The sequence below is a fragment of the Balearica regulorum genome, chromosome 1, assembly GCF_011004875.1.
Source record: "Balearica regulorum gibbericeps isolate bBalReg1 chromosome 1, bBalReg1.pri, whole genome shotgun sequence".
NCBI classification, from domain to species: Eukaryota; Metazoa; Chordata; class Aves; order Gruiformes; family Gruidae; genus Balearica; species Balearica regulorum.
Window position 1 is genome coordinate 67,638,718 of NC_046184.1, and position 23,829 is coordinate 67,662,546.

The window sequence follows — 23,829 nt, forward strand, 5'->3', positions numbered from 1 at the left end:
ATGGCCCTCCATGCCATTTAAAAGGCCTTTGGCACATTTTCTAAGGCTGAATAGTGGCAAGTGTCCTTTTGCTCTGCCTCCCGCTTCAGAAGGCTGCTGTGAAAGGAAGCTGGACCCTCAAGAAAAGGTCTATCGTTGTTGTGTGCATTTTAAAAATTAACTTCAGCCTGAGGGCTTCTCTTCCTGTATCTGTACAGGAGCAGAGGTGTGGCGGGAAATGGTGGGTGCCAGTGACCCAACACCCATACCATGCATGTTTGGAAAGGGGTTATTCTGGACTAGCTCCCCAGCTAGATGCATTACATGTGTCCCAGAGGGCATCTTCCATTGTAGTTTCACCCAGGAGGATTCCAGTTTGCATCCGCTGAGACCGCTTGGTAACGTGAACCAAACCAACAGTTTTGGGGGGGGGGGGGCGACGACGACAGCCAGGAGAGTCACTTCAAAAGCATGTGAGATGTGAAATGAAACACTACACACACCCAAGGAAGGTCCTGGTCTTCCTGTGGGCCTCCAGCGTCCTCCCTTGGGTGGGTGTGAGTAGTGTAACATCACATCTAGTCAGCTGCTTCAGAAATCGGATTTGGAGACTTCGTGAGCCCTGTTCCTCCTGACTGAGCAAAGCACTTCAAAGTAAATATGCTTGTTGCACCAGGTGAAAGCCACTTTAAAATGGCTTTCAGCTGTGGGTAACTGTGGATGTGAATCTCTCCACTCTTGTCCTGCTTCTCTCCGCGCAGAGGAGTCGTCTCCCATCCTCTCACTGGAGGGATCCACCGACCCGCGGCCCAGGCGGCCATTGCTCGGGGCTCGGGCCCCGGCGCCCACCAGCTCCTACAGCGGCCGAGGGGCAACGATGACGGGGGCAGCCCCGCCGCCGCTGAGCCCCCGGCTCGGCCTCCCGCGGGGCGGAGGCAGGTGCGGGGGCCGGCGGCAGAGCCCGCCCGGGAGCTGCCCCCGCGGGGGCGCGGCACCGCCCCGCACCTGGGCCCGCCCCGCGGAGGAGGGGGGGGTCCGAGGCAGCGGCGCCGGGCCGTGCCGGTGCGGCGCGGTGGCGGGAGCATGCCCCGGGGCAGCGGCGGGAGCTGGGCGCCCTGAGCGGCGCCATGCGGGGCCGGCTGCTGGCGCGGCTGCGGCGGCGACGGCGGCTACTGCGGCTGCTGCTGGCCCTGGGCGCGCTGGCCCTGGGACTCTGGGCCGCCTACCTGGAGCTGGTGGCCGCGGCGGCCGGCGGTGGAGCTCCTCTGGACCGCAGTGAGTTACCCAAGGGGCGCTTGCGGGGAAGGAAAGGGAAGGCAGGGCGGGAGGGTCTCGTCTCGTCCCGTCCCGTCCCAGCCCGCGCAGCCCGGCGCGGTGCTGGGCTATCCCGGGCGCTCCGTCCCGCTCGGGAGCCTGGTGCAGTGCCCCTGGTTCCAGGCCGGCCGGGGAAGAGGCGGTGAGCGCAGCCCGCTGCCGGCGAGCGGGGAGCCGCTGCTGCCTGGGGAGCTCTAGGGGACGGAGGTGGGTTTTGTCCCCCAGGAAGGAGATGAGAGTTGGGGGGTCTTGTTTTTCCGCCTTTGGCCTGCCGGCTCTCGCCCTCCTGTCAGGAGACCTGTCAAAACGTGACCTCACTGGAACTGCAGAGCCCGGAGTCACGGCTTTGGGGTGGCTCTTGTTCTTGGTGCTCTGGTGCTAACCTGGAAGGCAGCAAAAATGCTTTGAATATTGCTTTGATGAGAGAAGTGTATGCAAAGGAAGAGGGAATGCATACCCTGGAGATGCGCACCACTCGCCTAGTAAAGGGTTCATTCTGTGCTAACTTTTAGGAGCACAGCAGGACTGATACCAGGTGCGGTTACCTTCTTTTTTTTCCAAAGTAGAGTAAGTTACTTCTATCGGTGTCATGTGGGTTTTTATGCTTCTATTCTTTTTTACAGTTACAAGAAAGTTTTGAATAGTCCAAGGTTTTGTAAAAGCTTCTGATGTTGTTGCTGCTGCTTTCAAAATAATATCAGTGCTTGGTGCCAATCTAATTTGATAGCAGTTTTCCAAATACATGTGAGCATTTAACTATTAATACTTTTCAGCATCTCGGTCCCTTCATTACATGTTACAAACCCCCGATTCTTACTCGCACGAAGCAGGCTTGGTTTCAGTCTTAAAGCTTTAGACTGTGGCTGTGCAAGGAACTCCATGAAGGAGCTCCCACATTACAGGACTTCAGCTTGTCCATTTGTTCCATATTATATGTGATGTTAAGGCTAAAACCACCTATTTGTTGTTCCAACAGTGTAAGAGATCTGATTTCTTTGGCTAGGATAAATCCTGTAGTTATAATCTGCTTTTTGTGCCTGGTGGCATCAGTTGGGACGTGAGAAGATGGGTTGCACTACGAGTCTACTTTATGTTCCATCTTTCACGCAATGTAGCCAAGCCTTTTGCTGTACACCACTTTGCTAATACCCCCCAAAGATCCTTAGAGAAGGCTGTAGAGGACTTGTGCAGCGTGGCAAGGGAGAAAACAAACCACTCAGAGATATTTAAAATAGTGGTAATAAGGAGAGAGGGGCTGAGTCAGGTGCTTGGAGCCGTACAGCTGACGGTCCTTTCGCTACCAGCGATGCAAAGGGAGAGGGAGGGGTTGGGAGAAACAAGCAGAGAGCATGAGAAGAGATGCGCAGGAGCGAACAACTTTTCTTCGGAGTTGGGTTCTTCCTTTTTGCTTTTAGGTAGGGTTATTTTTACATCTTTGTTATAAAAGTCATTCTGGTTTAAGACTGAAACTGGAAACAGTGCATGGCTATGGTCACTACCAACTAAAACAGAATATGAGGAAAATTAATTACATTATATTAAAGTTCAATTATATAAAAGCTAAGATTCTCCCAAATCCACCAGCCATGTTGCCGCTCATTGCATGTGGAGGGCATTTAAATGCTGCTGGAAAGGGTGGGAGGGTGAAACCCTCCAGCAGGCAGCTCCCCACAGGCTCTGCAGCATCATGGAGGGAGAGCGGCTGTGCCCGGAGAGCTGAGGCTCTGTGGGTGTGCTGGGCACTTGGCGTCATGTTTGCCTGGCTTCGTGGCCAGGATCCTGGAACCTGCTAACAGGAGGAAGGTTAATCTGTGACCCTCCCCACCCTTCCTCTTGCCCTAGTACCTCTAAAAGACTGCTTTGTTTTAAGAGAAATCAGAAGTTGAAGTGAAAGACAAATAGTGTTTGTTTTCTTTTGGCTGTTAAAACTAAGTAATGTTTCCTTCTCTGGGGACTGGGGCGGCTGCATTTGTGACTCCACGTGGCGACTCTTGCCAGAGATCCCAGGGAGCTGGTGTAGGAGGGAGTGACTCTCAGATCAATTAATTCTTTTGCGCTTTTGTTTCTGTATTGTTTTCTGTTGCATGTCCCAGGTGGAAACCCTACTGTAAGCCACACTAGGGATCAACCCAGAGCTTCCACCTCAACTTATCTGATGCAACAGTCTCCCCAGTTATTGCTGATAAAATACAAAGGCTGTTTATTGGGTAATTTTTCTGGGCAAAAGTCTAAGAGGGTCCCTCCATTGGGGCCAGAAAGCTGAAGAGCCTCTGGGCTTGGAAGGAGATCTACAGGAGATCACTGTTTCCATCTCCTATGTCTGTAACAGACTTTCTTATCTCCCTAAAAGGCATTGCAGAACAGCTTGTGTATTGAAAGCCAAGTATGTTTTCTCTTTCCAGAGAGGTGAGCCCTCCTCTTGCAAGGCTGTAAGGAGTCACAGAAAATACTCCTTTTCCTCTCAGCTGTGCATGGGGTGGAACACAAGCTGCTGTGATGCCCCTGCGCTGTCCCTGCTCCCGGGTCAGTGCCTTAGAGCAGGTTTTCAGGCATAGCACATCCTCCCCAGCTTCATGCTCCTTTCCCCACCAGATCAGTGTGTGGTGGAGGAAGCAAACATCAGACAGCCTGGGTATGGGCATATGAATAAGTGATGATTAAAAATTGAGGCCCTGACTGTCCTCCCTTGATGTATATGCAGCTTTGCTATGTAACAAAGTATAAATAAGTTTGGATGAAAGAGAATAAAGGGTCTAGGAGAATATGCCATAACCATCAGTGCCCACTGGCTTCCGTGGCGTAGCATCACTGTATGCTGGGGGAGGGTCTGGCCATGAGATTAATTTTGCTGCCATGTTAAAGTTGAAGGTTGAGGGACCAGGCTGAGGTGCAGGATTCGTACCCCATGGGTATTGTGGGATTCATGCGTGCCTAAGTTGATCTGGGCCCTTTTCTCACTGTCAGGGAAGTTTGGGATGGGCTGGACAGGGATGGATGATAGTATGGGCTTTCATGAGTGATAGCTTTCCTTTGAAGATGATGCTGAAATGAACAGTTGGGTGTTAAAAAAAATATCATTTTTTTTCTTGTGATGTGACTGCATCAAGGTATTCCTACGTATTCTTCCCAGAGAGTCTCATTGGCAGGGACTCCACTCTCTCATGGGCAGGAGGGTGTTTCTGTTCCTGTTGTTGTGGGGCGCGTCTTTCTTTTCCCCTCTCTCTGTTGCTCAATAGGTATTTATAGGAATCTTAAACATGTTTACAGATGAGTGAAGAAAAACAAGCAGGCTGATGTGAGTTGAAGATGGGTACAGCTCTCCTCACATGAAATGTGGCCTGTTGTCATCCAAAACAAGTTGTAACAGGCAGGACACTGCCTCCCTACCAAGAAACCCGAGGAGCTGGAGACAGACTGTTTACTCCTGCTGCTGACAGGCACTAAGCTCTGTGTGCTCTCCAATAGAAATGTTTTTCTTGTCTTTACAAGGTGTTACACAGCACACTTTGCTCCCGCAAGTGAATGCTGGAGATGGGAAACTTTCTTATTTCAAGGGTGAATGAGGTGTTGGGGAGGGAAAAAATACCAGTACAGCCCAGAGCAGCCAGGTCTGGAGAGCAAGTCCTGCACCGTGCCTTTATTGCTCTAGTGCTGTTGGCTTGGCAGCACAGCTGCAAGGGGCAAGGGCAGGGATGGATCTTGCTCGAGGAAGAACCCCACCCCAAGGTGCTGCCTCTTCCCAGAGCTGCTGCAATTCTCTTTGGATGGGAAGGCTGGTGGATCAGGGACCTGCTCCTGCTACCTCTGTTTCTCTTCTTTGTCTCGTCTTGCCCACCCATGCAGAAAGGTCTGACTCTGAGGCAGCAAGGCTGGCGTCAGCGAGCCATGCTTGTAGGCAATGAGGATGTGCAACGATCCCCCTTTGCTTTAAAACCTTGTGTCAACATAGTAAAAGTGAGTCCTGATCCCTGAAGAAACTTGGAGGTGAGGTCATTCCCAGCCGTTGCTGTGCAGACTCTCTTTTTCTGCTGCAAAGACCGTGGTATCTCAGGAGACTACATCACTTGCAGTAATTTCCTTTATTGCAGGTGTGAGTGTCACACTGAGTCAGGCACAAGCAGGGTGTGCAGGATTAGATTAGATTGCTGAGAGGTGTAGCTTATAGGAACAAGGGATCAGGAGTCCCTTCTTTGACCTGCCTCTACCGGCTGCTTCAATCTACCCCTGTTCCTCCACATTTTATTGTTGTGTGTAAATAAAACGGAGTGTGTTATCTTCCTGTCTTGGACTGTGACAAGTGGTTTCTGTCTCGCTTCTATTGTATGACTGCTGCTTTTCTAACTCAGTAGCATGCAGTCCCACTCTCTGAAGTGGGAAGTAGGAGGGGTTCAGAAGAAACTATGGAGATGTGCGAATAAAAAAGTTGTTGTAGTAAGACTTCCACCTCCCCAGTGTGTACATCTTGTCCCTTTCCTTCCCCAGAAAATTGGTTTCTTGCCCCTCCACCATTGTAGGCTTTCTGATCTTCAGGCATCCAGGTTGCTACAAAGCAGTGTGAGTTGCTTGAAAACTGACCCAAGTGTTTGTGTGAATGGGCAGGTGTATGTGTTTGCATGAGAAAAGTGGCTGGCAGAAAGCTGAAGTTGCTCATTTAATGTAACGCATTGACTTCCTTCTCTAGCCTCCCTGCCCACGTACCCTCAGAAGCACCTATGTGTAAAGGTGAGTACACCTACATATGCAGGTTCATTTACATGCACGCGGGCTGACTTTTGCAATTGCTCACACACAAAGTGACTTGCCTGAACGTGCATGGTATTGCTCTTTTGCATAGCTAATTGCATAGAAGGTTACCGAGGCCCGTGGGGAGAGATTGGACCACGTGGCTCTCCAGTGGTGGTTGAAGTATCTGTTTCCTCTCTGTGGAAACTCTTAACACAGAGGAAAAGTTAAACTAGCTATCATCCCCAAAGCACCTCATCCTGACTGAAGAAGCGTGTTGGCAGCAGGGGAACATCTATACCATGAACAATGCATATGGTATTTCTGTGCTTTTGAAGACACTAGTGAGACCTTCATTCACAAGGGCCTGTGCCAAGCAACACTGTTCCTCAAAGCACATTGTGGGCTGCCCTGGCTGTGGGGGAAGGATGGGCACTGCAGGTGGGGCAGATTTTTCACTTCCAGGTGGTCAGTCCAGTCTCCCTGGAGGATGATCAGAAGTGCTGTTACATTTTGCTCTGCACTGGTGTATGTAAAGTGAGTCAATATCCCCAGGCCCATACTCACAGCGCAGACTGGTATCACAGACTCAGAGAAGCCAGGGCCACTGAGAGCAATTTGGATCGTACTCTAGCTTGGTGGTGAAGTTCATTGACACAGCAGCCAGGGGACACCTGGACCTCTTGCTAGCCATGCCATACTTGTCCTGGGCCACTGTATCTTTTCACTGCTGCTGGGGCATATACTGCAGGTAATTTGTGAACTTGGCCTTTTGAAGTCACATAGGGATTTGACTCTTAAATAACTTTTCTGTGGAGCAGCACCGAGTGCCTGGGTCCATGTGTACTGAGTGAGAGTTATAAGTGTTTGTTTTCTTGGAACCTGGCCTACAGTTTGTCTGGCCCCAAGAAGATCCCCAAATCATTTGCAAACATTACATATTATCATTATAAATAAACTCTTGCACCATCCCTTCATGTAAATGTTACCTGTGACAGATTTGTGTAGTGGTGTGCCAACACAGCATGTATTCCCGCACCACACCTTCTTGTCTTGAGACTGGCTTAGGATGACTCGGATCTCACGGAGCGGTGCTCTCCTGTGCATCTCCTCCACGCTGTGGGGTTGGCAGAGGAATGGTGTTGTATTCTGGAGATGTATTTCTGTGTATGGTATAGTAATGTGATGGCTCTGCCTTCTCTCACCTGCAAGTCCAGGCAGATATGAAGGACGAGTGGTGCTGGGAGAGATGACGGACATTGTCTTTCATCTGATGGTTTGGAATTACTAACATCTGCAGTATGGTAAAAGGCAGGATGTTTCCCTGAAGACAGAGGTTGTCTTGTAGGTTGTGGCAGTGGGGAATGGTGTGATGATGGGGTTCTTCCTCCAGCATTTATGATGATAACATGAAGAATTGATGGGGTTATAAATTTTGTTGTACTTGGAGTTTCCCTTTCCTATTTGTTCTCACCATGCATTGATGTTCCTATTCCCAGTCACTTCCCAATTCAATTGCTTTTTTTCAGGCTTGCAGTAATAGCTGGGTAGGACTTTCCAGAAAAGGAACTAAGCTGTCTTATTTAGATGTGGTGTGAGATTTAAGAAAAATTCGTGTAGTGCCTTGGATGGAAACAGATGTGAACCTGGTCCTTAGATACTTATGGTTTTCATGATGTTAGAAATTCATAGTCTGTGTGTGTAATCAGCCAAACCAAAATACACTGGGATCTTGACCAGAGCTCCTCTGTACTTCTGTTTTCCTGAGAAGGCTTTCCCGTGCCAAAGCACAAAGGCTTTGATATTCCTGATCTGGAGAGAGTCCCCTATGCTTTGAGATGCTAAGATGGTCTGGGGCTCAGCCTTCTCCAAAGACACTTCAGAACAATAATTCATGTTGGCATAATAAAGAATTTAAATCAGCTACACAGAATAATGAGATTCAGTTAGTCTTTGAGATGTTGGATCATTTCAGACAATCCAAAGATTGTCAGGTAGACCTCTGAGTCCCCCTGAAGCATCAGTGCCCATCTCAAAATGTCACTAATTCTGCTTTTATCATTTCTGAAGGCTTAGTGATTTCAGCATTCTGTGATTATTTCCCATTTGAGATTTTTTTTTTGAGGGGAAAAGAGGTCAATGTGGCTTCTTATCTCCGTTGTTACTAAAAGTTGTAAAAGCTGTCACCTGTTACTTTACATTGTAGGTCTGATACCCTTATGTGGCAAAATTATTGTATCTTGTGTTATTGTTGGTTTTCTGTGTCACTGTTTTCCATCAGAGATGCAAACAGTAAGTCCTAGGCCTTTGCATCATCCGTGGGGGTTTTCTTCTTTCCTGGTTTCCATCTCAATGACCTTGATGTTGATTTCAGACAGTCTGAGTATTCTTGGGTTTTTTCCCTGCTTGAGCCAAATATGAGCAGTTGACAGTCAGTGCTACTTGGTAATTAAAAACACTGAATACGGATCAGAGACTTGACTATGGGGCCTTCCGTAACAGGCATGTTTTATCTTTTTAACTTTCTTTTCTGCTAGCCCTCTGGACTGTGAATATTAGAAATGAGTAGGCTTATATGGAAGCCTGTGTTTCACTGAAACTGTGTAAATTCATGCACACTAAACAGTAGTTAATTGTCACATACTGTTATATCCCATTTACCAGTAAAAATATTTGATTTGCATCATCACCTGTTAGGTTGCAGAATTGCCTAGTAGAGCTCTCTTGAAGTGAGGATAATCTACATTAATGATATGTGTATTTTTTCCTGCCATTCTAAATAAATCTGTTTTTGCCTTGCTTGAAGAGGCCACTTATTTCCATGTCATTAGCGTGGGCTGTTTGACTTGGCCCGTATATTTGGTGTTGGCAACTCCGACAGCTTCCTCGGTGCTGCCGTTCATTTGAGCCTAGTTAAGGTATCTCCAGCCCTTCTCGTAAATACTTCAATTCCTAAATTAGCTTTATTTAAATTTTGTAATGTTGTTTTCTGTAAAATTGCAGTAGTCATGTCTGGGTGCTATTAACCCCATCTAAGCTGCAGAACAAGATTCATAATGGGCAGAGAATATCCTGTCCAGACCACCCTGTACTAATAGTCTCAATTACCTGCTGCGGCAGCTCACTCAGCATTAGCTGCCACAGTCCATGTTTTGTTGTAAGCAGGCCAGTTGGGAGGGTTTCATTTGTTTTCAATCAAAAATGCAAAACAAAACCAACTATCTGCCAAAACCAAGTTTTCCTATCAAACCTGAATGAACGATAATTTCCAGACGTGTACCTTGAAAATAAATTGTCTGCCTAACATAAGGAGTAAGTATAAGATGACTCATCTTGCAATTGCCATGTCTTGAAAACATCAATGCATGCCCATTTCAGAGGAAATATTGTGAACAGCAATTATGACCCATAGTCTGTACTCTCCTAGCAATAGGAGAAAGTAGTTCCATCTATTTAGAAATTCAAAATAATACCCAAGCCAAGGTGTTAAGAATGAGTGCATTATTAAAGTCTTTCCAAGGTCATATGTTGCTCCTTTCTTATTAGTGTAAAAAAAAAAAAAAAAGGCAGTGAGGTTTGCTCTTAAAGCTAGAGAATAGAGCAAAGGTGAACCTTGAAGTGGAAAGAAACTCTGCCACCTCCAGGCCCCACGGACCTCCCTTGGTGGCCTCAGACAGACTCCTTGCATTGTGCCAGCACAGTGGCCTGAGGGAGGCTGGGCCCTCTCCCTCAAGGCTCATTGTTGAGGAGATGGCACCCCTCCATGCTCCAGGGGCAGGGCTGGGAAAGAAGGACCCACGCAACACTTTACAATCAACAATGACTTGACGGAGCACTGGGAGACCTTGCGCAGGCTGGCTGCGCCTCCCTTCCTGCCAACAAGATGTCCAGATGCTTCGTTCCCCTCCAGCAACTGTTAAGTGTGAGGGGCAGAGTTGCTTGCAGGGAGCTGGGTTGGTGGTGGGGGGGGGTGTGTCACTGAGGACCCCCGACCCTCCTGGAACACTGTGGCCACCGTCTTGTCCACAGGACTCCAGACACGGGATGAGGAGGGGGCTGGAGCCCAGAGCACGTGAGGGGAGGTGGAGAGCAATCCCTGTGCCTGAGGGGCAGCACAGTGGCACAGGGGAGCGATCCCCAGGAAAGGATCCCTTAGGGGCCCGCAACGCTCCTCATTCTCCCACAGTAGGGCATCTTTCAGGCCACAGGCCCCTCAACTCCCAGAACAGCCACCTTTGGCCACGTGCATCGCCACCACAGTGGCCTCCTGATGTTACAAGCCACCTCACTGCCTTCTGTTCTGGGCCCTATAAATACAGGGATCCTGACTGCTGGCCCACAATTTGCTGAGCTTCAAGGCCCTCTGGTTCCAAGAACAATTGGAAGGAAGAGGTCTCACAGCAGCAAGGCAAGCGGCTGCCCACTTTTGCATGGGAATACAGATACGCAGTTGCGGGAGATGTGGAGGAAAAGGAGGCAGCATCAGAAGGGGAACGCCACCAGCCACATGGTAGTGATGGCCATTGCTTGTGTTTGATGGTGTGGAGCCCATGGAAGTGGATCCACCTGAAGATCAATAAGAACCAATGCAAGTAGATCCACCTCCAGCATGGCTCAGCTGGCACCACTACACTGTGTCAGGGCTCCTCTCCATGGTGTCACAGGAGTGCCTGGCCAGCACCCTACCATTGGTTCAGCCTCCGTGCTCACCATTAGCTGGGAGGCCCAGCCTCTATGCCTGGCCATCTTGTGGGCTCACCCATTCCATCTCCCACCATCAACAATTATTTTGTTGATTGCCACGGGTTGTGTGAGCCCTTCTTTTCTACCACCCCTGAAGGAGTGTAATCTCTTTCTCTGAGACCCAAGAAAAGGGGATGATACAACCTGGCTTCTGCCAGGCTGCTGCACTGGGACAATAGGAGTCCCTCAGAGAACCACCAAGGTTCCTGGGACCTAGAGGTGGGGTTTCTTCAGTCTGAGGATGACAAGGCTGCGTGATGGGTGGTTGAAGATAAAGCCAGACCCTCTGTAGCAGTGCCCAAAGAATAGCAATGGATCAAGCAAAGAAGTTAGAGAGGCAGCTGTTCTGTGGAGAAGCAGGAGACTGCAGTTTTGCTAGGAAGAAGTGCTGGCCTTCAGTGTGAAGGTGCCTTCTAGCTGCTTCATTAGGAGTTCTTTTCAAGATTGGCAGTGAGCAATTAAACAAACCCAACAATAAAACAAGGAAAAGAACAGAAAAATGCTTTCCTTCTTTCTTATTTGGTACTTTGGCAACTGCATCTGAACTCCTCTGTCCCCTCCTGGTCTCCCCAGCCCAGGAAGGACATGGGTGGGTGGGGTGCGGACCCAACCCAGGGCCTTTGAGGTGGTGAGGGGCCAGGCACACCAGGGCAGGTGGAGGGAACTGCCTCTGGACGTGAGGGTGGTGAGGCACTGGAACAGCCTGCCCAGGGACACTGTGGGTGCTCCAACCCTGGAAACATTCAAGGCTATGTTGGATGGGACTTAGAGCAACCTGATCTAGTGAAAGGTGTCCCTGCCGATGGCAGGGGGATTGGACTAAGTGATCTTTAAAGGTCCCTTCCCACCCAAAGCATTCTATGAGTTTGTGACACAGGTAATGGTATAATGTGTCGCTGTGGTTGGTTCCCCTGCATTTTTGTGGCCTGTGCTAGTGAGTGTATGCAATCGCCATCTCTTTCCTAGGCTTATATTCAGTTTGTAAAACAGGCTTGTACAGCAAAACCAACCGATGTGTCAGCTGTGGATCGCTGAATTACTGCTTATTCTCAAAACACTAAGCCTGCATGATTTCTTTTTCAATTTCTCAGCTGAAACTCAAGCCTTTTGCCTGTAGGATGCTTTAGCTCTGAAAGACTTTTTTTCAAGCATTTATAATTTGTCTGATATAATTCACTATTCCAAGAATTGTTGTGTCCCTTCCCACTGATTTTGAGACAGGGACCCTGGCAGCAGCCTCAGTGTTACTGTTGCCAACCACTTCACCTTTCAACGTTTTGTGGTTTTTTTTGGAGGTTTTGTTTGTTTGTTTGTTTGTTTTGGGGGTTTTTTGGTTGTTTTTGTTTTTGTTTTGTTTTGTTTTTGCCACAGAGGTTATGTAGACCCTTTCGCTTAAACTTAGCCGGTCTAGCTTTTCCCAAGCCTTGGGTGATGATCCTCTAGGACTGTCCCCCTGCCCTGAGTAAACATCTGCATGGATCTAGGTTCATAGGGGTCCTAGAAAGAGCTTCTAAACACAGCCTGAATGGTGGTCTGTGGAAGAAGATTTTGCCAAGTTGACGCTTGGTTTGTCTCCACGCGCTGGCCAGACCACCAGCTGCGAGCACCGCAAGCCCAGAAGTGGTGTGGTATCAGCCATCATTCTCCTCTCCCCTCACAGGCAGGGGCAAAACCACCTTTATAAAAAGGTGTTTAATTCTTCAGGGCCTAAGCAATCAGGTTTGTGGGAGGAGGAGCATGGCAGCAGTTGCTTCATTTCTTCCTGCCCAGGCGCCTGGGCTGCTCCAGCTCCATCACCAATTCCCAGGGCCACTCCCAGTCCAGCTCTTTTGCAGCCGCTTCCTTAGGGCAGGAAGAGGTTTGTAAGGTGTGTGAGTTGAAGGCCAGTTGTACTGCTCCAGGTTGTGCTATATTGGGAGCTTATTTATCCTTGGATAGATGTATTCTAATTCTGTCTCTGCTGCTTTGATCTCCTGCCTGTTCAGGGAATTGGACGCCCTTTGCGAGACCGTGGTTTGACAGACTTTAACCTTGGTAATGGGTGTTTTCCTTTCCCCTGTAGTAACTGGCTGTAGCTGATCATGTGTATTTATTTGTCTGTGTTGTTCACCTGCTCAGTGGTGGAGCTAAGATCATCGGCATTCAGTCTGAATTTAATTCGCTTTTCCTGCCAGTGCCTTTTCATCCATTGGCAGTTTCTGTGTTGCTGGCATGCTGCTGCTCACCTGCGCCTTGTCTCCAGCTAATAAATGCCTCTGCCTTTTGTGTTCCTTTACCCTCTTGCTGAGGCCTCATCTTCATCCCTGCTGCTCCTCTGAAGAACTGATGATGCTAAAGCTGCCGCTGCCCTATAGTCATGCTCTGCACTTGCAGTTCTTCTGAACATGCCACCATTCCTTGCAGGTGTTGCAAGGTGTTTCCAGGTGTGTCTTACTGACTCGCACTGCTTGCTGCAGTGGGGAAGAGGGTCTTTTGTGTGTGCTGGTGGGGCAGGGGAGGATGTGCTCCCACTTTGAACTCCTACTGTCCCCCGGCCTTAGTCTGGCTAGTATTATTTCAGTTTGTCTGTACTGTCTGATTACTGTCTGCATTCCATCAGCTCTAGCCATGCAGCTGATTTCCTTTGCTTCACAAATTGTAATTGCTTTGCCAATTAACTCTGGGTCTTCCAGTACTCTCTCTCGAGTGCTTTGTCCCAAAAGCCGTGCTTTCCAAATAGCTTGATTAGTTGGGGTTTTTCCTAAACTTAGATCCTTTGTAAATTCTGTTTTCACCTTTTTCTTGTAACTCTGTGTTTGATTTAGATATCTGACATAGGCATATCAAGGAGGGGAAAGGAATATTTTAGCAAGTCTTGCAGCTCATGCAGAAGTAGAGGAAGAAAGAAAAGTGCAAGACAAGACAAGCAGGAGAGAAGAGGCAGGATTTGGGAATACAGACGACAGGGATTATTTAACAAAAGTAAGAAATGGCCAAAAATGGGGCATAGTGAGATGAGTGTTGAAGCAGAGTGATCAGAAAATGCCAGTGACCACCAAAAAATTGTGAGGGGGAAAGAACTGAAGGCTAAATTAGAAGCAAATACTTGGGATTTCAGTGGAGCAGAGAGGTGGGAATTGACAGTCTCGGGTGCAGAGATCAAAAAGAGAGGAGATGTAGAAAGGAGCCAGAGGGCACAGAGTAAGCCATTGAGAGTTTTAAAAGGGGTAGAGGAAAATGCAGGAATAATAATTACAGAAGCTGGTGGGGACCATGAGCAGCTCTGCTGAGGTGGTTAAGAACATATTTGGTGTCATAAGGGTGTTTGGTGCCTTGAAAATCAGTACCACGGTGGCTTTTTACTATAGATGGTGTCTGCCAAGACATCTGGTTTCCCTGTGTAGAGCATTGTGCTTAGTGCTGCAGCTGCTCCGCTTGATTTGCAGAGTGTGGTTACCTGTTTTGTCCTGGGTGTCTAGCAAACACTCAGCACTTTGCCAGTTGTTTCTGTTGAAGAAGGATTTGCTAATGTAGTCAGGAATTTTTCACACATCCCTCTTTATTTACGAGGAAGGCGAAGTCTCTTTTCTCTAGGTACAGTGAAAAAGCAAAGATAAGATACTTGGTTTGTGCATAGTCCTATGGTCCATGGTTGGGTACCATTTAATCCAGAAACTCTCTGGATTTGCTGAGGTTCATGCTACCTATGCTCCTTTCATAATTCTCAGGGCTGCCTTTCTGTCTTTCTTTCTATACCCTTTTGGGGGTTTTCTCTTAAATGGAGGGACAAATGTTGTTTGCTGACACCAGTGCAAGTTTGCGTCCAGGCGCAAGGGAAAACTCTCCCCGCTCGACTCTCCTCCCAAGCACCAACTCCCACAGCAGAGGCTGTGATGTTACAGCTATCAGCCTCAGCGGTGAGGGCATCCCCACCCCAGGGTAACCATTTTGTAGTAGGCAGCATGATGGAGAAGGGACCATTACAGGAAGGAACCGGACCAGGCTCTCGTACAAGCGGTGTTTGCAAAGTGGTGTTTGCTCAGCATGGTGTGCTGGGGTCCGAGGTACACCAGCTCCAGATCTGTCCAAAAATATGTAAAACACATGGGATCCTATTGTGAGTTTGCAGCCTAAATGATCCCTCTGGGCAGAAAGTGAGTCCAGCGAGCACTGCCCGGATCCCGGGAGCAGGTCGCCTTGCTCCATCTCTGGGCAATAGGGAGGGATTTGTTTCAGTCCAAGCCAGCGTGGCTCCCCCCACCCACCACCAGCTTATATTTAGCTGGCAGCACGCGGTCGTGTGGGCTGTTTGAAGGCAGCATCTCCCAGCCCTCACCTCGGTGCTGCCCAGCTTTCCATAGCGGTTGAGCTGCTGCTGCCTGGGTGGAGAGCTGGAGGCTAAAATTAGCAGGGAGCTCTTCTCTTGCCAAATGCTGTGTCTGACCCAGCTGAGCCTGGCGAGGGGGAGAGGAAAATGGTCTTAAATCTCTCCACGCAGAGCACCCGACATTCCTGCTGGCTTCTCGGGGGTCTCGTTGCAAGGGGTGGAGATGCCCCACCGGGGAGTGCTTAGGGGGATGCTGAAGCTGTGGGGAGAGTAGGGCATTGCCAGGATGGTCTCGGGACACAGTAGGAAATCCTGATTCTTAGAGCTCTGTTTCCTTCTTGGTCTCCCTTTGAATATCATATAAACAGTCAGGGAGGCCAATTCTTGCTCCTGGATGTCTTCAGAGCTGCAGGCGTCTCCCCGTTTAGGGAGAGGTTTTCTGGGCAGATGTGGGGTTTGGCTGCCATAAGAAAACTAGTGTGCATTCACCACTCCCACCCTGCCAGAACAAGCTGCTGAAGACTCCACTGCCCCCATAGCTGCCCACCCTAAATGAGCCCTTGTTCACTCTCTGTAATAGAGTGGGCTCCCAGCAGGGCAGGCTCCAGGAGGGGCTGTGGTCTGGTGGTTACAGCACAAATCTGGGTGAACAGGGATGCACGCCATCCCTGTCTCTGCTGCTGAGCAGCCGCGGCTTCAGAATGAGCTGCTTCAGCAGCCTGTGCCTCAGTTACCCTCTACAGCAAAGACATCGATGATAATTGTTTTTTATCCTTTTGAAACACTTAATGTCAGTGATTGGAAAAGCATTAATTGGGCTCCAAATCACTTCAGTGCAAAGGGAAAGCCTGCTGTTTCATTATTGACTATTCTGTCAGACCCAGCCTGCCCTGCTGGTACAGTGCTGCTCGTTTGGCTGCCCCAGGCATGCCGCTACCCTATCTTTTGAGAACTAACTTTGCTAACATGTGTAACGCAGTGGCAGGAACTCGCGTGGGTCCCCAGAGTACAGGTCTCACCTCTGACCTTTCCCATTCATTGCACTTGCCTGCATTGCACAGTCCAGACCAAGAAACGGGTGGAAGGATGCAGCTGAGGTGGGGAATTGGTTCTTAAACCCTGTTCCTTTTATCCGTGGCCTTTGGAAAGTCCCATCTACAGTATGCGCAAGGGCAGTACAACGGCAGCGAGAGCTGCCGTGGGTTTTGTATGTTATCGGTCCTGACAGCTCAGGAGGAGGCAGTCTGAGGGACACCATGGGTGTGGTGAAGCAAAATGAGCCCTCCTTGACAACCTAATAAAGGTCAGAGTAAATGTAAACAAGGTTTGCATTGAGATTTCTGTTTTTTTCAGCAAGGGTTGGTAGGCACTGCTCATGGGGAAAGCTGGGCCAACTGTAGGAAGAAGGAAAAAAAAAAAAACCTGGAGAGCATGTTCATAGTCTGCCTGACAACTGTTTCTGCTGAAAGGGAGGTGAAATTCCCCTTTTCCTGCAAAGAGCAGAGTAGTGAGAGCAGCTGGGATGGCTATACTAGCTGTGTCTTATGCATTCAACCAGCTAACTTGGAAAGTGGCCTCTCTATTTGTGTCTGGAGGTGTGTACAGAGGATGCGTGCTAGTCCTCTGCCAGGTCTCCATTACGTTAGGTGTACGGGAAGGAGAGCGCTCCAGGAACCTGGAGGGGATGTGGTACTGGCAGGGTCCATCCTTGCTCTTGTCTCAGCTCCAGGCACAGGTGCCTCCCTCCTGTGAGTACCGCTCTGCGGTTTCATTCTGGTGAAGTAAAGGAAACAAAACTTTCAAGTGAGTCCCCAGCTTCCTTTTCCTTTTTCCTGCCGGAGGTAGAATGAGGAGTCTCTATGTGAAGGACATCAAGGTATTTTTAGCATGGGTAAAGAAAGATAAAATATAAAATATATGGGAAAATATGCCTCCTGCAGCTGCAAGAGGAATGGTGCTCTATGTCAGACCAGCTCAGGGCTGCTGTTTTTGCTGGGAAGGGTTTATTTGCCTGAAACCCAGCAAGGTGAAGCAAGCACCGCCAGCTGCGGACTTATTGGGAGGCTAGGGGAGAAGGTGGCTGTGTCCTCCTTTTTCCCCTTCCCATGAATCTGGCAAGTCCTCTAGTACAAGATTTCTTCCTGACGCTGGCAGCCCGTACTCCTGGCAGCTCCTGGCTCTCTGTGCTGGCACCGGGAACGCATGAGGGCTGGGGCTGGAGTGACCCTGCGGGGCACTGGCACTGCTGGGGCCGGGGGTTTAAGCCAGTTGTGTCACTTCAGTTCACAAGCCTGAGAGGATGGACTTGTCTTTTCTCAGCTGAGTGCTGTTCTGTGATGGAAAAGTGGCTTTTTCCTGCACTTGTTAGTAACAATGAGAGGGACCTCCTTGCTCTTAATAGTCATCACTTACTGGGGGGGGGGGGGGAATTGTTCTTCCGTCTTCTCTTCCCTTTGCCGAAGTCTATTCTAGCATTGACTACTGGCAAAAATACTAATTTCTAACCAGACAGCCACTTGCAATGGCCTGCCTTTGCTGTCTGAGGCTATCCAGGAAGAGTCTGTCTTCCAGCTGCAGCGCTGGGCTCCTCTGTCCATGCCAGGCAGGCTGTCAGCATCCCTGCCCGAGGCCCTGCAGAGCTGCTGGGAAGATGCTACATGACAGTAAGTGCTTTAGGTGCCATGCAGCAGCAAGGCTCCCCCACCACCCTAGAAAGGCATTTGGAAGAGGCTGGTGTTCCCCTGAAGCTGAGGCAGCATGCATTGCCAGCCCTTTGGCAAGGGAAGGAGGGCTGGAGTATGACTTGGAGGGTGCCCCCATGTTCCTGTGCTAAACTTACTTCTGCAGCCAGTCTATTTAAAATGCGCCATTGCAATATTCTGCTGCCTCCCCTCTGCAGAGCTGGGCATTTGCAAGCTCTGCTGAGACCTCAAAGTCAAGCTGCTAAAATCCACAGAGATTCCTTTTGTGGGCTCTGCAGGTCTGAAGACTGCTTGTAATTCTTCTCAGACCCTGAAACTGGAACGGTTCGAGTGAGGTGACCTGCCACTCTTTCCCCAGGGTGATTCGTTACCAAGCTGAGCAGGACCCCTATATGCCATGGTGTTATATCTGGGTGTGTTTCTCTATTGTGGAGTGATACAGTGCAAAGGCAGCTTAAGGTTTTAGTTCTTGGAAAGGTTTTTTTTCAGGAGAGTGCTGCTTCTCATATGGCTTGGCCAGGGTTGAGGCTTCTGGGGGAGAACAGCTCAGGTGAATGATACCGGGCTGGTCCTTGAACCAAGCTGTGCTTTGAGGGGTCTCCCAGAGCAGGCATGTTCAAGTAAAAGAACAAAAAAAAAAAAAAAGAGTAAGAATAAGAGAGAAAGTGGTGATAAGGGGGAGGAAAGGATTTGAGCCACCTCTTGTGCTGGTAGCAAATGCTCAGGACAGCCCTTGTCCTGCCCTGGCCACCTCAGCAGTTCCAGTGAGGTGCTCTACTCTGAGGACAAGGCAGAAGCATCGGTGCTCTTTCTCATGAATGTAGTGGATACATTTATACAGTTGCAGGCATGTAGGCTAAGATTCTTCTTTCATGCTTTTGGATTTTACGAGCTGTGTCTGTTGTGGGTGCTTGGGATTTGTCATCTCACTATATGGCTTAAATGAAACCATACAAATCCCTGTGTGCATTTCTTTGCATTCTTTTGTAAATAATCCCCATTTTTCAAAAAAGTTATTATTATTTAAAATATATGTGATAGTACTGTCTGGACCTGTAGCTTTGAGAAGAAATGGCTGTAACTTTACTCTCTGCAGGTGTGTGTATCTCAGGTTCTAAAGGCATTTCCATGTGTAGCATTTTCTACATATAGAGGCTCTCTGTGTACTCCAAGTACTACCAAATCAGTCCCCAGTCCAAAAACTAGCAATCGAATCTCTCAAGAAAACAAAGGTCTAACCTAATCTTGCGTTGTGCACTAAGATAGTCTCACAATAGTGCCTTTTAAGTGTCCTGTGCTCCAAAGGCACCTCATGTTTGCTAAGCACATCTAACCAAACCTGTCTGCTCCAGGTTAAGAACAACTATTTCACGGCAGAAGAATTGCAGCACTTGCACTTCATTTTGCATTGTTTCAGGTGGCCAGGGAATTTGATGCTGAGCTCTATTGTATGGCAGACAGCTGGGCTAGTGCTAGGGTAATTTTACATGCACTTCGTTGACCTAAGGTGGCCTGCATGGACCTCATCTGTAATGAACATCTAGTTGTAGCTCTTCCCTCCTCCCTCTGAGCCTGAGGTGGCCATGCTGTGAAGTGGAGGTGAGGTGGAGGTTTTAGCAGCTAAGCAGCGTGCTGCTGCTCTTAAAGGACCTGCTGACAATGCTCAGTGCATTGTTTTGTAGATCAGAGGCATGTCTGCCACACCAACTTTACTGTTCTGCATAATAGGCTTGTGGGCTGCAGTGCTTTCCTTTGTATACAGCTGGAGCGTGGGACACTTTATTACACTACATTAATGTTAAGACCCAGCTTGGGATTCGTGACATCACAGACTTGGATGCTGTGTTAAAACACTCTGAGTGATGCAGGCTGTGTTCTGCACTTGCCATCAGAGGAGCAAGTGTTTTCAGGCACTGTTAAAATGAGTTTCCTCTCTAGTGTTGGTCCCTTGTCAACACCGTCTCTCTTGTCTTCCCTCATGCACAGTGACAGCCCAAGGATCCTCTCTCTGTAGGATACTTGTGCAGTGAAAGTGCCAGAGGTGAGAGACTTAAGTAAGTAATATTTGTCTAATAGGTGCTGCTGTCTCCCATGTACAAGTGTCCTAAGGAATCATTGTTCATATATGGGCACGTCATGGATGTGCGCTGCAATTTCTGTACCTGCTCCCTGCCCAAGGGAAGTCAGCAGCACCTGGATAACCCCAGTGTGGGGGTCAGTACTTGCAGCATATACTCACTCTTACATGCTAATGCACCAGTTTTTCTCACCACCTGCCTTCCCTACCCACACCTGCATGGAGGCACACCCAAAACCCTGCATAGCTCTGCTTTTCCCAGCAAAACATCTGTCCTCCCACTGAAAGGCTCCATCCCTGCATCTCCAAGGCTGTCCATTCACCTTGTCTCACAGCTGCACACTGGTCTCTGCTCTCTGGGCATGTAGATGAGCTCCCTACGTATTCACTCCTCTTCATACATACCTGTGCACCCCAGCATGCAAGTACCTGCATGTTGCTGACCTCGCCTACTTAGTGCTCTTTCATAGTGTTGCCCTGCATGTTTTCATGACCTTGAAAGCCTTGCTCTCTCCTGCCAAGCTCCTGGGACTGCACAGCTTGCTATATATTACACTGTTTTTCCCTTCTGGGTTCCTTTAAGGTGGAGAGCAATGTTCACAAATGTGGTAGGTCAGATCCTGGAATAAATAAGACATGACGTGGCCATGACACTTGCAAGTTTCCTTTCTAGGGTTGCAACTGTGTATTTCCATTTCAAATTCTGACACCATTCCATACCAGCTCCTCACCAACTTGGTCAATGGACTGTGGAGTGGAATGGCAACCTCCCCCAGCACTGCTCTGCCAGTGCATTGGAAGGCAGAGCAGCAGTCCCCTCTGCTGTTGCGCACCTGCCCCCTCTCCTCCTCCTTCACAGGCCCCTCTCTCTAGCCCCTGCCCTTTCCCCACTGTGTTCATGGCTACCAGTGCATGTGCGTGTTCCCACGTACATGTGTTTGGGCTGCAGTGAGCTAACTGGGCTGAAGGAGCAGAGCTGGAAGAGGACGGGAGCCTCTGTGCCCCTAAGGAGAGCACAGCAGAATGCAAGCAATGTATTGGCAATATACAGTCATTTGCAGGTTTGGTTTTTTTTTTTTTTGGGTCCCCCTCAGCTACTTGGTGCTGCTCACTCAGAGCTTTCATGCAGCTTTTCCTCACCTTGGCCTGCAGCGTTCCTTGCTCTTCCCACCTTGGGGCTTTCTGTACCATATATGCACCTCTGCAGACCAGAACTATACCTGGTGATAGGTATATATTTAGAGAGTGTAGTCAATCAGGGAGTGTACCCATGTTCTTTTCTAGCATCCTGTTCTTCAGTTGCTTTACAAAGGCTTTCTTAATCTCATTTTGCTTAATCAAAGCTGCAAGATCTTCCTGCTTCTCTCACCATACATTTCTTCAGTTTTCAAATGCTGGCAGGTGTGCAAGTACCTGAAGGTGTTAGACACCTTCATGAAGAAAACACAAAGAAACTATTATATCTTAAGAGGTAGAGATCTTGGAGCAAAGGGTTGTCACTTGTAGATCATTAAGATAAAAAGAGTATTGTTGCTGGAAAAAAAAAAAAGTTTAAAATTCTGAGAAATCATTCTTAATTTTTGAGAATCTTGTTTCTGCTCCCATTAGCCAAGATAACAGATATTATTACGAGTTGTCTGGTCACTGCAGGACCTTCTTCAAGGTTAAGAGGGCACAGCAGCACACAAGCAGCACCAAGACAGTCTGTAGGGATCTTGAAATTTCAACCCTGTAACAAATTCTCCCTGTTTTTCTATATAAAACTTCACAACTAAATTGTGTCCTGTCTCAGTGACACATGTGAGAGGGCCAGGTCTGCCTTGTCCACATCTAAGGGGAACTTGTGCAGAGGGTCTCCTTGGCAGCCCACATGCTCTGTGGCGTTGGCCAGATTTCCTGTTCCGGCGCAGCCCATCAGTGACTTGGTAACTCTCCTGCAGGAAGGTTTGATGTGAAGGTCTGTACAGGGACTTGGTCTCAGCTACCAAGTGCTGCCTCTCCACTCACCAGGGAAGGCTGCACTGGCTTCCCAAGAGCAGGGTGTCACAGGGAGCCTTTCCACCCTCCCCCAGCTCTAGCTCATGGACTTCCTCTGCCTCGTCTCAGAAATTTAGCTTTAGGAACTGAGGATAAAAAGAAGCAGGGGTGCTTGTGAATCTATCAAAATGCATGATGTCAAAACCCTTTTGCCTTTCGTTGTGGTGCAGGAGGTGCTTCAGAGAGGAAGCTGAGAGGTCATGGCCAAGGGAACTGGATATGAAGTGGGTGATGCTGACTATGAGTGGAAAAGGGGAAATTAGGGGGATGAATCCAGACCCTAGCCACCCCCCCGGCTCAGAGTGGGTTGCTGCTGGTCTCTGGGGCCCTACCTAGGTCTCCTAATGACCCAGAGAGAAGTGCAAGTGAATGATAGACCTTGTTCCCACAAGAGCACTGTCACCTGCTCTTATCCAGTCCCCAGTTTGGTTCTGCCACTGTTCCCACCCAACTTGTCTTGGACAGAGCTGCCTCCTGGGCCAGATGCACATGGAGTTGAGCTACTCCTGTCACAAATAACATTCACATGGGCAGTGCCACAATTTAGGATGCTTCCTCCTGGTCATGTGCACGTGGTTGCTTTAATCCATCTAGTCCATTCGAGGGCAGATGCTGGCTCTGTCAGGTCTTCTGGGCTTCTTAGCTTTGGGGTGACTCCTACAAACCTCCTCCTGCAGCTATGGGCTACTGGTGGCAGTAAGCAACAGTAACTCTGAGGTACCCCACCATGTACCTGAGCTAATCATTACCTGTGCCACCATGCTGCTGGGCAAAGGGCTACAGGGACTTAGGTAACAATACTGTGTGTTTTGCTTGGGGATCTGGCAACAGTGGAGTAAGAAACTGGATAATCAAGAAGGACTCAAGTATAGACAGAGGGAGGCTAAACTGTGGTATGAGAAAGGGTTACAGCTGGACTGGGTGCCAGCATAAACCATAATATTTATGTATTTGCAGGCATCTATTTGTATCCTTCAGCAATAAGGTAGAAGCCAAATGATTTTTTTCTCTGGAGATCAGTGGCAAAATTCCTACTGACCTCACGTAGAGCAAGATGCAGCTTATTGCAGCTGATTCTTGAGTGCCTTGTGTGAAGGGGAGGTGGCCATTAAAGCAAAATGGAGTGCTCTTCTTCCCCCAGGGTACACTTGGCTGCTGCTAGCACAGACCATCAAACCTGCAAAAATCATGCCTGTCCACAATGGAGGCCTAGTAGGAGCATTTCAGTGCTGGTTACTTTGAATGAGCCTGTATTCAGATACTTCAGACTGATGCTGTTGCATGGTTTGGGGGAAAGAGCTGTAGGTGATACAGGTCTCAAACAAGTGAAATGGCTAGTAGCGCTGATACGGAAGTCACAGAGGAGAAGGATGCTGTGCTCAGACTGTGTCTCCTGGAAGAGTTGCACAGGGAGCAAGACACAGGGAGGCCAGGGATCAGTGGGAAAAAGCTTGAGCTAGGATTAGAGTTACAGATAAGCATCCAAAGAAACAACTGCAGAGCGGTCAGGATTAGTGGGTAATGGAAACGACTAGGACTGGGGCAGCTGGGTGGGGATAGTCAGAGCCAGCAAGTCAACACCGTCCCCAAAGTGGATGAACTAACCCCTGGCACCCCTTTTGGGATGGGGAACTGATGAGGAACTGTCTGCAAGCATGTTTGTACAAGTGTATTTCCTATATGAGTGGCCAAATGCCATCGGTTGCTTCCAAGAACCTCATGTAGTTTCCAGACCTTCAGCAGGCCCGTGCCTCAGCCAGACTATTTGTGGTGCACAAGGACATGGTAACAGTCAAGCAGCCCACGTTTGGATATCTGTATGAAGACAGCACTGGAGTGGCAGGAAGATATCCACGTAGCAGCAGCATTTGGCAGTGTTGTGCGCTGCAAGGACACGAAGGTGCAGGGAGGTGCTCATGGGTCCTGTAAGGCTGCGGGCCAAACACAGC

At 48.9% G+C, this 23,829-nt stretch overlaps 1 protein-coding gene across 1 annotated transcript in view; it reads left to right on the top strand.

Annotated features, from left to right (window-relative positions):
• The first annotated feature begins 974 nt into the window (after positions 1-974).
• B4GALNT3 (beta-1,4-N-acetyl-galactosaminyltransferase 3) overlaps positions 975-23,829 on the top strand; it is a 72,269-nt gene continuing 49,414 nt past the window's right edge. The window contains exon 1 of the mRNA XM_075756576.1: positions 975-1,254. Within this exon, the coding sequence (XP_075612691.1) occupies positions 1,107-1,254 (148 nt within the window). The 5' untranslated portion in view covers positions 975-1,106. The remainder of the gene's footprint in view (positions 1,255-23,829) is intronic.